This window comes from Puma concolor, chromosome B1, assembly GCF_028749965.1.
Source record: "Puma concolor isolate L17-30 chromosome B1, mPumCon1.1.hap2, whole genome shotgun sequence".
NCBI lineage: Eukaryota > Metazoa > Chordata > Mammalia > Carnivora > Felidae > Puma > Puma concolor.
The window spans coordinates 1,779,049-1,792,965 of record NC_141670.1 but is presented as its reverse complement, the minus strand read 5'-3'; the positions used below and the strand labels follow the sequence as shown (position 1 = coordinate 1,792,965).

At 55.3% G+C, this 13,917-nt stretch overlaps 1 protein-coding gene across 3 annotated transcripts in view; it reads right to left on the bottom strand.

Annotated features, from left to right (window-relative positions):
* The window catches only part of MYOM2 (myomesin 2), a 74,372-nt gene that overhangs the window by 18,988 nt on the left and 41,467 nt on the right, over window positions 1-13,917 (bottom strand). For all 3 annotated transcript variants that reach the window (XM_086703081.1, XM_086703083.1, XM_086703082.1), the window contains 9 exons: window positions 12,597-12,718; window positions 11,554-11,741; window positions 9,580-9,706; window positions 8,981-9,159; window positions 7,844-7,958; window positions 6,776-6,932; window positions 6,587-6,693; window positions 4,086-4,130; window positions 3,394-3,530 (listed from right to left, as the gene is read on the bottom strand). In XM_086703081.1, the coding sequence (XP_086559207.1) occupies window positions 3,394-3,530; window positions 4,086-4,130; window positions 6,587-6,693; window positions 6,776-6,932; window positions 7,844-7,958; window positions 8,981-9,159; window positions 9,580-9,706; window positions 11,554-11,741; window positions 12,597-12,718 (1,177 nt within the window). The remainder of the gene's footprint in view (window positions 1-3,393; window positions 3,531-4,085; window positions 4,131-6,586; window positions 6,694-6,775; window positions 6,933-7,843; window positions 7,959-8,980; window positions 9,160-9,579; window positions 9,707-11,553; window positions 11,742-12,596; window positions 12,719-13,917) is intronic.

Genomic DNA, 13,917 nt, shown 5'->3' with positions numbered 1-13,917 from the left:
CGCGTGCCCAGGGTGACCTACAGGACGGCCCCTGCCGGCTCTCGTCCTCCCATTAGGCTGAGCCCCACTGGGACTGTGGCAGTGACTCTCCAACCTGAATGACGACCGCGCTCCTGAGAGGGGGAGGCCCACGAGCCAGGAGAACAGAACAAACACCCGTGACCCGCGGTCAGCAGGCCCCTTTCTAAGAGTTTAGAATTTCTGTCTGCAGGTAACTTAACAGAAAACCTGTGAGCAGGGGCACCTGGTGAGCGGGAGGGGGGGCGGTCAGTCGGTTGAGCATCAGACCCTAGATTTCAGCTCAGGTCGTGATCTCTCAGTTCGTGAGCTCGAGCCCCACGTCGGGCCCTGTGCTGACAGCTCAGGGCCCACTTGGAATTCTCTCTCCCGCTCTCTCTGCCCCTCACTCTCTCTCCCTCTCCCGCTCTCTCTGCTCCTCCCCCGCTTGCTCTCTCTCGTCTCAAAATAAATAAACATTATTTAAAACATCTGTGAACGGAGCCAGAGAAACAGGACTCGCTTTCTGACAAACACCGCGTGTAATTTCCACGGCGCTCTCTCTCTGAGACCACACTGACGCCTCAGCATTCCAAATGGCTGTGTCCCAAGAGACTTCAGAACACAGCTATTGGCAAAACAGCAACTTTGCCCGGTTGACCGGTGAGCGCGTCTCCAGGAGCATCGGGCACCGTCTAAACTCTCCCACAGGAAGGCCAAGGCTGGGCGCCTGGGTGGCTCAGTCAGTTAAGGAAGGCCAAGGCCCCCGTCTTGGCCCGCTCCCTTCCGGCTCCTGGCATCTAGCCGTCACACCGCCAGCGCTCAGCACAGGCAGCACCAGGCTGGCCTGTCCCCCGCCCACCTCCCCCAGACTCACCCCGGGCACCCCCGTTCCCCAAGCCTTCCTAACGGCTTGGGCCTCTCCCGTCTCCGCTGCCCCTGAGCTCAGATGGCCCTGCTGCTCTGTTCTCAGTCCCTGCGTCCTCCCCTGAGGGACCCGGTCCTCCAGCTCCAGGGGACCCTCCAGGAGGGCAGGCTCACCTCACTTCTCTGTCCCTACTGCTGGGCTGGCTCCGGGGGACCATCAAAAACGATTCGCAAAACATACCCCGCGGGAGACAAAGACGACTACCACATTCTCAGTGGTTAACGATGAGGCTTCAGGTCCTGGCTCATCAAATACACCTTGTGGGTTTTAAGTGAATCAAACCTACTCCCCGGCCCTGACTTCCAGTCGACATTAAAAAACCACCTTCATAGTTAGAAATTGCAGTGCGATTTCACGGACGGACGTACGGCACACGATATGTGCTTGTTTGAGGTCATTTACGCCGTGTCCAGATGGGACGCTGGTCTGTGGAACGTGACGGAGAGACAGAAATGAGCAAGAAAGGCTGGCTTCAGACCGCTTTCCGGGAGAGAGAGGCCAGGATAAGAAGCGGTACTGATCACAGAAGGTGGAGTCACTCCTGGTGGGGGTGGGGGGGTGCGGGGAGCAGGAGGTGGGGAAGGCCTGTAAGTGGGGGCACACGCAGACACCTGTAAGCCAGGGGACTCCAGGAGCCTCCTCGGCAAGTCTGAGAAGCCCAAACACGGCACTCTCACCCCCCAGACTCTCAACAACACAACAGCCGTTTCTGTTTTCTCGGCTTCCGCACTGTGGTATCTGGGCAGGTTTTAGGAATTCATTAGGCTTCTCGCTATTATGCAGCCAGATGAAGCTCAACGATTTTCCGGGCGCCATAAATACAGGCTTTTATGTGACTTACGCAAAATAACATCAATCTTCACATGGGAAAGTCACCTGTGGATTGCTAATTAAGCCAGTGAAACAGCTCAGCCCTACTCCAAAAGATTAGCCACGCGGCAAAGACATCAGTTTTTAAAGCAAGGTCTATGCAGCAGGTAGGAAACGTTAATCAAAAGATGTTCTTCAAATAAAGTGCAATTACACTAACTTCCTTTTCACCTCCCGGCACGATCTCTGCTCGAAGAAGATGCCTCCAGTTCCTTCATCATGCCGTACTCTCCCAGGGACAAGAGTCACGTTTCTGGCTTGTTTGCAACCAGGAAGAAAATACTGCTATCTGTCAGCCGATCCTCCCACGTCTACGCGTCTAACGTACGTCACTGTTTTTCAAGGTGAAGAAAAATCACACGCTCCTTGTCCATTCAGGATTTCTGCCCGATAGCCGCTCACGCTGCCAGATAAGCTTTACCAAACGCCCACCGGACACAATGCCCGCACTAGGGGTGAGGGGCCCGGTGAAAGGCACCTGCGTGGCTACAGCGATTCCCACATTTCAACCGCCCCGTGAACGTGTGTGCAGCACACACAGGGGTGAGGCGTTCAGGGGTTAGGAGGATGGTACACGGACCAAGGACACTTCACACTGAGCATCCAGGGGAAGAGCAGAGGAAGTACAGTCCCCTAGCTTTCCGTGCACCAGTAACGAAAGGGCCCATCGAGCAAGGTTTTCCTTTAGCTGGATCTCCAGGTGAACTATAGTTACTAGACAAGAGGAAATACGTCGAAACACAATCAAGGTTCCACAGCCAGAAAAGGAATATTTAGAGTAACTGTAGGATTCGTTGCACACGATGAAAAGCAGAACAACGGTAAAAGCGTTTGAATCCCAGCACGCTACACATTGTTGGCGATTCTGCTGGTCTTTGCCCAGATCTGCCATAACAGAGAGCAGCCTAAAAGTTCAGGGAAGGTGTAGAAACAGATTTACCAGGAGGTGCCTGATACGGGAAGTTCTCCGTGGGAGGGGGGCCCCCAGCGGCCATGTTGCAAAATGCATGCCTTCAAAACCACGATCGAGAATAAATACACCTATCCATCAGGGATATTCCCACGTCCCTCGTGTCACCTGGACCTTTTGATAAAACCAGGCTCAACGTCTCCAGGGGGGGGTGCCTGGGTGGCTCAGTCGGTCAAGTGTCCAACCTCGGCTCAGGTCATGATCTCGCAGTTCGTGGGTTCGAGCCCCGTGTCCGGCTCTGTGCTGAGAGCTCGGAGCCTGGAGCCTGCTTCGGGTTGTGTGTCTCCCTCTCTCTGCCCCTCCCCCGCTCACACTCTGTCTCGTTCTCTCTCAAAAATAAAAAAACACCCACAAATTAAAAAAAAAAAAAAACAGGCTCAACGTCTCTAAAACATAGTGTCATTTTTTTTAATGCTGGCAGGCTGGGATTCAGAGGGCTTCCGATCTCTTCTCTGGCCCAGGCCAATCTCTGAACATCCCAAGAATCAGCCATCACACAGGCATCTCACCAACCTGCCACACCCCAAATTCTACCGCTCAAACACAGAACACTGACTTTAAGGAAATGACCTACTGAAGTAAAACCTGGCCCTCTTCAAAGCCCCAGATCACTCACACATGAACTCACCTCGCTGTCGGAGACTTCTCTGTCGTTAATAATAAATCGGTAGCTGGCATCTGGTGATAAGTGCTCAGCCTGGAGCCAGAAGCGAACCTGGCCCTTATCAAAAATCTCATAAGCTAATTCTGATTTCAAAGGAATTGCTACAGGAAGAAAAGAAATCAGAAGTCAATAATGCATGAATCCTTATGAGAAAAATTGCTACATATTGGTGGAAAATATCAATCCCAGTTATTAAATTTTTTGCAAACGTGAAGCCCAGGAGTACTGAATTGGATTATGAAAACCCAAAATAAAAACAAACCCCTCGTTAGCCTGCTGTAGTTAAAGGCGTGCCGTGCGAGCTTTGTGTGCCCGTCGGCACAGCCTCGCTTTCCTGGCTGATCCGACGGCTGCGAATGTATCGATCTGTGTATTCAGTGTAACTCAATCACCCAAGGTGCCATCTGACTGACTCACTTGGATTAGGAACAGCTATGCTAAGCCCCAAATTCTAACCACTCTCTATGCAATAAAAATTTCTACGAGTTACAGTACCAATTCGTTTTTGTTTTAAATGTGCAGGGGACACGCCTGTAAGCTGGGAGCGTGAAATGAAGGCGCTCTGCCCCAAAGAGCTCCTCCGTGAGCTCCGTGCGGCAACAAACACCCCCGTCTCCCCCGGTTGCGGCAGCCTGCAGGGTCCCGGGCTCACTTACTGGGATTTTTGATTTCGTTGCTCAGGGCCATCAGACGTTCAAGCTCTAAAATTAAGAAAAATACTCGCGTCGGTTTTGCCCTGTACATTCAGAAGTTTACAAACAATCGGGTGGAGATGGGACATCACCGAGATTTAATCTGGGGTGGTGTAAGAAATGCGAACCGGAAGTGAAAGCACGAGTGGAGTTAAGCCACCTTCGAACACTCTCTTCGGCCGAGATCCTCACCATTTAATAACCCGGTCCCGACGGGCAGTGGGGTGTGTGAGGGCGGAGCCTTGGGGACAGCGGGTTTGGGGTGGGGGCGGCTTGCAGAGGGGAGGTTTACAGAGATCCATTTCCAGACCCTCTAATTCCATAGGATCCTAATATGGATCCGGCAGGCTGGGGACGGGTGGGTGGTCTGTGATTTTCTTCCCCCTGCGAGATGGCCTTCTTCCAAATGCTTCGCCCCCCCACGATTTCACTGTGAATGTATTATTGCCGCAAGTTAACAAAAACAAAAATGCATCACTCCTGAGTCTCAAGGACAAGCTAAGAAACCCTGAAGGTTCTCAGCCATTTCTTCCCTGCTTCCTTCTTTCCTTCTCTCTTTCCTCCTCAATGAGAATTGAGAAAGGCAGCCGTGGTCACGAAGGCATGTGTGAACATGCTGATTTGAACTCAACAATGAAGTCGGATTGCTCCTGACTGGACGGCTGGCCTGGCTTCCCGATGAGGTCTAAGGGTAGGAATCCCCGTAAATCAAATGGGCAAAACCTGCAGCTTCATCCACAAGACAGACGTCCAGAGTCCACATACGTTACAGAACACGCTGTAAATGCACATCGTTTACAACTATTTAAAAGGAGGGGCACCTGGGTGGCTCAGTGGGTTAAGCGGCCGACTTCGGCTCGGGTCATGATCTCGCGGTCCGTGAGTTCGAGCCCCGCGTCAGGCTCTGTGCTGACCGCTCAGAGCCTGGAGCCTGTTTCAGATTCTGTGTCTCCCTCTCTCTGACCCTCCCCTGTTCATGCTCTGTCTCTCCCTGTCTCAAAAATAAATAAAACGTTAAAAAAAATTAAAAAATAAAATAAAATAAAAGTAAAGACGCCATCTAGAAGCTTAGCGATGGTGCCGAGGGGGTACAGACCACTCTTCAGGGTTACCTAGGGGTGTTTGGAGCCTGAATGGTTTGAGGACCACGGAGTTGGGTCAGAAAAGGCAGCCTAAAAGGCACTGGAGCAGATTGTGGATGTGCCCCTATCTCTGGGCACGGGCACACTGAGCGAGGACCCCACACGCAGACTCTGTGCAGAGCCCCGGCTGGAGTCCTGCTCAGTCTGGTGAAATCTGCATTTGCTTCACCAGGCTTCCCAGCACCTGCACTGGACACGCAGGGGCCTGACGTCAGGGGCAGGGGGCGCCTCCCGGTGGAGGCCCAGGCCGCTCCCGCCTACCCACACCGGACGGCCACTCTAGCTCAGCTTGCCTCGGGACCACACTGCCTCCGGCCACCACGCCACGGGTGGCCGCACGGTCTGCTCATCAGGCACGAGAGGCATTTTAATAGAGGGCTCGGAGGGACTCAGAAGCTTCAAGGACCTGAAGAAACCTGTCTGGAACTGCACGGTTCACCCCACATCACGGTAAGGCTAACCTTGACCTGCACGTACGGCAGACAAGGGCTGGACACAAACAGACCGAAGCCCAGGCAGCACAAGAATCCGCCTCCCGAGGCTCCCTCGTTTGCCTAGCGGAGTCGGGTATGTGAGCCCACCTGAGACCACCTCCCCCGAGCCCCGTGGCCCGAACAGACTTTGCTCATTTCCTCCTTCGGTCTCCTACTCCTAGGAGAGCGCGAGAGGTTGACTCTGCTGGCTAGACCCTATTTCACACACAGAAAATGCATGTTTTCTTTTATCGTCCTGATTATTCAATGTTGGGAGGGAAGGGGGCGTCTTCCGTACGTGTCCCCTGCATCAATCTCACGGACTTACCTGCTAATATGCCCCTCCCTGCTTGCAAGCCTCCGAAATGTAGCAAAACCCAACGTTAAAAGCACAAGGGGGAAGCAGGGGCCGCCTGGAGGGCTCAGGTGGCTGAGCATCTGACTCTTGGTCTCGGCTCAGTTCGTGATCTCAGTTGGTGGGTCCGAGCCCCGCATTGGGCTCTGTGCTGACAGCGCGGAGCCTGCTTGGGTTTCTCTCTCTCCCTCTCTCTGCCCCTCCCCTGCTCACTCCCTCTGTCTCTCTCTCGAAATAAATAAATAAACTTGAGAAGAAAAGGCACAAGGGGAAGCTATAAAGGCAGCAGGTCCTGGGCCGGTGATTTACGTGGCGGACGGACTACAAGCTCCAGAGTCTCCTCAGTCCCACGGTAGGTTTGCTTCTGTAAATGTCCCGCACCCCAGCCTCCCCCCGGCACACGCCCTTTCCCTAAGTGAGTCCTTCCTGTGTTGCCGTCAATCTTTTCAAGCGTCACACACCGAGCCAGGCGAGCCCACGTCACGTGGACCTTACCTTCTTCATCCAACACAAAACTGGAGGACACTCCGTCGGTGTCGCTTACGGACACGGAGTACGTTCCTAAAGCCTCTTTATCCGGCTTTTTGAAGTACAGCTTCGAGCTGAAAGGGAAGAAGCATAGGAAACGTTACCGTTTGTGACGGTCCCCCGGAGTCCCAGCGGCCAGCTCCAAAGCAGACTTACTGGTCTCCCACCGTCTCGATCCTAAACTTCCCGTCGTCTCCGACCTCCTCGTAGGCTTTGCACCAAGTGAACTGGGAGGCGTCTGTCATTTCTTGGCAGTCAAAGCTCAGGTAGATGTTTCCTTCCTCGTCCACACCCGCGCTGATCTCCTTCGTGCCTGAAGGGCGAGGACACAGCTAGACGCCTTAGGATTCTTTTTTTGCTCTCCACGGTCACCGAGGACGCTGAGTCGGACCCGTCGGAGGGCAAACCACCGCGGGAGCAGAGGGCAGAGCACGCTGGGCGTTCCGTCCATCCCCCTCTCTGTGTCCAGGCCCGCCGTGGAGAGTGTGTCGGCCAGGAAGACCCTTCCTCTCTCTGAGATCTGGCCCCTCACCCCTGCTAGGCGCCCGGGCAGCCGTGGGCACACGCGGGCCCCCCTCTCTGCTCTCCTTCCCTGAGGGGCAGTGGGGCGGGGGGTACTTCTGGCTACTCTGGGAGCAGGTGGACACCCGGCCCATCGCAGGCCAGTCCGAGTCGGCCCCTCGGGAACCAGGGACACGTCAGCCTGGGCAGGTACGAATAGATCACCGGTTTCCGAGAAGGCAGAGAGGCACGGGACGCCGGGTGGCAGAAGGAAATGAAGCCAGCCCCAGGGAGGGGAACCGCCGACCCCCGTCTGCGGCTCGAGCACACTCCTTCCCCACGTGCCCTGTGTGCCGACCTCGTCCTCAGAGGTCACCTCCACGGGGCTTTGGCTACTTGGAACCGCAAGCAGTACCAACGGCTTCATGAGCTCCTGGTCCAGAGGCAGCAGTGAAACGAAGACCACTGTCATCCCCGCCGGTTGCGGTCCTCCTCCATGTAAAGCTGCCACTAACTCTGCCACGTGGCCTGGGGCACCCCACCCTGACCCAAGGGTCTGCCAGGGCACGGGGCTGGCTGGACACACGCGCTCCCGTCTGCCACTCAGCTGCTCCAGCATCGCGACGGGACCCAGCCGTCGCCGCGCTCACGCGGACACAGAGCGCGCGCCCCTCCTCCCGCAGCCCGGCCACCGCCTCGCGTCGCTACGCGCTCCAGTCTCACCTGGTCTTGCCTCCACCAGCACCGGCTCAGACGTGTCCGACGGCCTTCCCACCCCACTGGCGTTCACGGCCCGGACCCTGAAGACATAGGTCTTACCCTGGTGCAGGTTACAGACCTTGGGAAGACAGAGAAAATACCTCATGTCAGTTGACAAATGACACAGACTTTATACTCTTCACATTTTACCGTGAACCTGCTTTTTAAAAAAGCAATGCATTTTCCAGCTAGAACGGCTGCACGCAAGGAACAAGGAAGGCCAGAGGTGAGACAGGCTGACGATCACTCCCAGCCTTACTTTGCAAGAGCAAACGCTCACTCTTTCTTCAATGTTGCTACGTTGTTTCTTTTTTCTCTGCATGTTTCAAAGCAGAATTAAAATCACACCTCCAGTTTGCAACCTGAGGTTCATACTTAACACGATTCTATGGGATGAAATATTATTTTCCCGGTGAGTGCTAACTGCGCAAGATATCCCATCATTTGGAGGCATGAAGATTAAATCATTTTCCTCTCGCACATACGGAGGTAATGTGTACCGCAACCCGCACTGGTAAGTAAAGTATACCTAAGTCATTTGTTTTGCTAGATCCTTAGAAGCTGATCGGTTCATTCAGAAGAACCCGATCTTGTTTTACGCTGTCGGCTTGCTTCCCAGAGGCTGATGCCGATTTACGTGTCTGAAGGTGCAGCCGGGGACACAACTCAGGTGTGGTCTTTACGTACAGGCGTGTACGTGCCACGCCACGGAGACCCCGGTCAAGCGACGAAAACCCCTGGGTGAGGACAGCTGGGGAACAAACCAGCCAGGTGGCCTCCTGCTCCAAAGACCAGGGTCACAACTGCCCCCAGTGATGGGCAAACCGTAGGTGCTAAAAATAGAAACATGTGGAGCAAGAACAGTGCAATCTTGTGAAATGTACTAAAGCTGTGCGTGTGCTTCTTGGGCAGACGTCTGTGAGCGATCCTGAATTATTCGGACGAACTCCAAGGCCTGGAGCGCAAAAAAACCAGTAGTGGAGACCGTGCATGGTGGCACCGAGCTATGCGGGCGGCCGCCTGGTGGCCCAGAGCCCGTCCGCAGCGGGACCAAAGTCACCCTCCCCGCGAGGCAGCGAGCAAGCGGAGGAACACGATCACCTTTAAGTAACGGTTGGCGGTTGCTGCCTCGTTCACGGTGCTCCATTCTCCAGAATCCTCCTCCTTATAGTCCACAAAATACCCAGAAATGGGGCTGTTGCCCGTGTACATGGGCGCCTTCCAGAGCATGACCAGCGACGTGTCCCTGACCTCACAGAACGTCAGATCATAGGCAGGACCTGCAAAGTGGAACATACCCCGTGCGCATGCACGCACACGCCGGCCGCACAGCACAGCCGCCGCCCCGGGGAAACACTACTTTTTCACACCACGGACGTCGCTAATCTGCCTACTGAATGTCTCTATCGGCGTTTGTCCGAGAACGTCCGGGAGGAGCGTGGAGGGGGGAGTGGGGGGCGTCCGGCCGGCCCCACAGCCGCGCATGGGGCACGGGGGGCACTGCGGCCACCCTCGCGATGGCTCGTGAGCCCACATCGCTGCTCAGGACCAGCAGCCTGTCTCACAGACAGAGCAGGTGCACCCAGGTGGGGCACGCGTGTTACCCACGCCCACGCAGGAAACCTGTCCGCCGCAGCGCCCGCTCCCTGGCCAGCCCCATGCGTGCGCAGAGCACTCAGGGCCCCAGAGGGGACTCGTACCAGGCTCAGGCATGGTCCACGCCTCACACTTGAAGAGCTCGCTGGGGTCCGACGACTGCCCGATCCCCGCCAGGTTGACGGCCGCGATTTTGAACTCGTAGAGTGAGCCTTCTGTCAAGCCATCCACCTACGCGGATTATTCAAGTTAACGCATGAAATAAGCGTTGCGTTGCAGTCCGTTCACGACTGACTCACGAATGAACCCCGAGGGAGGGGCCACGTCGGTAAACTGTGCAGTGCTGTCAGGGAGGGCTGCGGATGCCCCTGCCGCATGTGGCCGCTCCAGGGGACCTCACCTGCTTTGCCCTGTTCCTTCCTTGCATGACCTCACCTACAGGGGCGGCGTGATGACCCCCCCCCCCACCGGCAGATAGGGCTCCGGGGGCTTGGAGACACGAAGGCACAGAGGCAAGTGAACAGCAGAGCAGAGGGGCCCGCCCTCAAGCCCCCATCCCTTCTGTGAACGCCGGCACATTGGCCACCACGGGCTGGGGACCCGAGGCCTCCCTGCCAGACCAGGGCCTCACTCTGTGACACCGGGCAACCCGTCACCGTCCCCAGCACACCACCTGGAGGCCCTTCGGTCGGGACCTCAGCCACACGAGGGTCTGTACCCAAACGTGAGGGGAAGGCCTTGACCAGGACCCTTAGCGCTGCCTGGCAGTTTCCAGACAATACTGTCTCTAAAAACAGATGACCTGCAAAGCGAGTGTGTTTATAGTTCAACGGCCTTGGGCGCCTGGGTGGCTCAGTCGGTGAAGCATCCGACTTTGGCTCAGGTCCTGGTCTCACGGTTCATGGGTTCAGGCCCTGCGTCCAGCTCTGGGCTGACAGCTCAGAGCCTGGAGTCTGCTTCGGATTCTGGGTCTCTGTCTCTCTCTGCCCCCACCCGCCCGCTCATTATTGTCTCTCTCTCTCTCTCTCTCAAAGGTAAATAAACATTAAAAAAATTTTTTTTAAGTAAATGCTTTTCTCTTGAAAAAAATTTAAAAAAAGGAAAAAAAAAGGGGGCGCCTGTGTGGCTCAGGTAGTTAAGTGTCCAACTTTGGCTCAGGTCATGATCTCACTGTTTGTGGGTTTGACCCCCATGTCAGGCTCTGTGCTGACAGCTTGGAGCCTGGAGCCTGCTTCGGAATCTCTGTCTCTCTCTGCACCCCCCACCCCCGCTCATTATTCTCTCTCTCTCTCTCAAAGGTAAATAAACATTAAAAAAATTTTTTTTTAAGTAAATGCTTTTCTCATACACACGTGAACCCATATGCACACACGTGTGCACTCATACCCATTCACAAATACACGTACACATTCATATGCTCACGTGCACACACAGGCACACGTGTGCATGCTCACGTGTGTTTGCACTGTGCACACACACTCATATACACACGCGTGCACACACGTTCACACACACAAGCCTGTGACCTACACTGTGAGAACGAGGAGTGGGAATGTCAGAGGGCAGAAGAGACAGCCCACGGGCTGCTGAGGGTTTGTGTCTGGATTCGGTCCCGGATCTTCCTTCCTCCAAACCCACGTCCTTCCCACTCTCTCCGCTCGGACAGAACACGCGTTTGGATAAGTGACTCACTCGGGGGCGGGCATGCAGCCTTGCTCAGGAAAACCGCGACAAAGAAGCCGGGGGGCAGGGGGACTCCCTGACTGACACCTGCCGGGCGCAAACCTCACATCCCCGCGGCAGCTCGCTGCGACAAGCTCGGGGCCTGGAGCCGGCCGTCGTGGTGACCCTAACCCCCCTCCCCCGCCCGCCCCTTGCCTCTCCACCTGCTCCTGCTTCACAGGACAAAATGCTTCCTAAGGCCCAGTTGTACAGATACAGGATCTCAGGAGACCACGAACTTTTCTTAACCCGCTTTTGCTTCTGTGTCACGTGATCTAGTGTCTGAGTCGCCGAAGGAAGGCCTCTGCCCGGGACGCGAAAGCAGAGCGGAGACCCGTGAACCCGGAAGAACCAACCGTCAGGATCCTCTCCTTCACAGGCGAAGAGTTGACCTCATGCCAGTTCTTATGCTGAGCCTCGCGCTTGTCTATGTAGTAACCCAGGATGGGGGCCCCGCCGCTGAACCTGGGCACCTTCCAGCCCAGCGTCATGGAGTGGCCGTCGCAGTTCAGAAGCGTGACCCCGTACGGATGCGAGGGGACAGCTGCAGGGACACAGGGCGGGAGGGTTACCCCAGAGTCGGCCTGGGCACCCCCTGCCCCATGGGGCGGCTCCTGCACTGGGGTAAGGGGGGGCAGGCGGCAGCTGGGGGGGGTGGCGCCCAGACTCGACCCATCATTGTGTGTTTTCATCTCTTCCTTTGAAGAGAGGACGCGTCCGTCGTTATGTGTTTATTGCTATTTCTAAACACATCCCCCAATAAATAACACAGGCACACAGACATCTTCCAATACTTCAATAATACAAGGGCGATAAATTATTGAAATCTGGCCCGGGTGGCTGAAATATGAGATTCCTCCCCCTCCTCTGGGGAAAGCCTTGAGGAGCCGTCTCATCACATCCATGAACGACACCTGTGCCCCCGTGACCAGAGATGATGAACGTCACAGATGCCAGAATCACTCAAGTGAGCCCAAATTTGTATTTTCCTTCTGAACCCATTTGGAAATGGACCATCTTTTCCTACTGGGTTGAAGAGGGACACGCCTCTGCTCCCCCACCCCCAACTCTGGGTGACCTACGCCCAGCCGTCCTCTGTCACCTGAGACACAGGTGACCCAGGAAAGATCCGTTCTCATCACAGAATAAAAATGTAGACGATTGCTTTTCGTTTAGTAGAAAGGACTCGAAGAAGAAAATGGTAACGTTTGGAAGTCCTTCCCGGGAAAAACTGACAGATTAGAATAGTGACCTTAAAACAAAAGAGTAACTGATTTTTTTCTTTTCTTTTTTTTTTTTCTCTATTTCCCACCTAAGTGTTATCGGACCCGACATTCCTCGGAAATTCCGTAACACTGCGTATCGTCAGAAATCGTAAGTAAGCCCGCGGGTTACTCACTGAGAGCGGCCTGGACCTTGATGACGTCCGACTCCTGAGAGTTTTCACTTGTGCCGACGGCATTCACCGCCTTCACCCGGAACACGTACTGCTCACCGGTGGTCAGGCCGTGCACCACGAACCTGAGGGAGACACCAGTCAGGGGCACGACTATGTGGCTGAACCGTTTTTCTCTCTCCCGCAGCACAAGTACAAATCGTGGGGGACACGCCAACGTTTTTTCCACGGGGGACGAGAAGGAATGTTACTCTGAGTCAAGTTGTGTGCACACGGTATACATGGGTTCGTGCTGTCAGTTTTAGCTTTCTGATGCAAACCAGCACGCGGGGTCAGGAAGGAAGGCGGCGTGACGCCTCGCTACGCCAGGAGCTGGAGGGGCACAGGTCTGGGGGCACGGAAAGCAAGCCCCTCAGATCCTAAGCGCCCCTCTTCCTCCGTGTCACCCACGTGCTCTGCGCCCCCCCCTCCCCTTCGCTTCCCCAGTTACCAGGTTCTGTCTGAATCACACGTCTATCACGAAACAGCATTCAAGTCCTCATCTAAAAGAACCCACGTGTGGAAGGCTTAGAAGCAGAAGCGTTCCGGACACGGAAGGGACCCTAGTCAGACGAGGCTCGAACACTGGCCTCCACACTCAACAGATTTGGGCCCCTAGTCACGTGCCTCCCCCTTGGTGAGGCTGCTAGCCCATCTGTGAAACGGGACATCGGCCCCCTCCTCCAGCACCCCTGGCAAGTGTCACCCGGGAAACGGCACAGGAGGATGTGGGTTGCCCCGCACAGGCCGGTGCTCTGCCGGTCCGCGTAAGCGGTCACCGCTTGCCTCACCGGGCCTGTGAACGTGCTGTGACCTTCTACAAAACTCCGGCCTGAGAATGCTATTTTCACTTCTTTGTTCTGAGATCTCTTTCTGTATTTGCCGCCCGTGAACTCTAAATAACATCTAACCAATGCTCTCAGTTGCATCTCTTCTTTCGCAGCCACGGCCTTTTCCAATCTATTACTTTCTTAAGAAGACTGAAATGGGAAAGACGGCTGAGCCATCACTGACCGCCCGTCCATGGTGCAGAGCCGGACAGCTGCCTCTGTTTTCTGGAGCAGCACATCCTGGAGAGGGCCTAACAGGGTCTGACATTCTGCACCCTTGGCAGGAAAGGGGAGTGCGTCGATGCCGGAGTGAAGACGTTCCCTCCCACGGCAGGAGGGGCCCAGGTCCCCTGCACCAGAGATGGGACGTCCCCCAGCTTTGTCTCAATCGGTGGTAGAGTGCGGGCTCTCACTTACGCGAAGGAAGCAATTTTAAAAGTTCGAAAAATCAACAC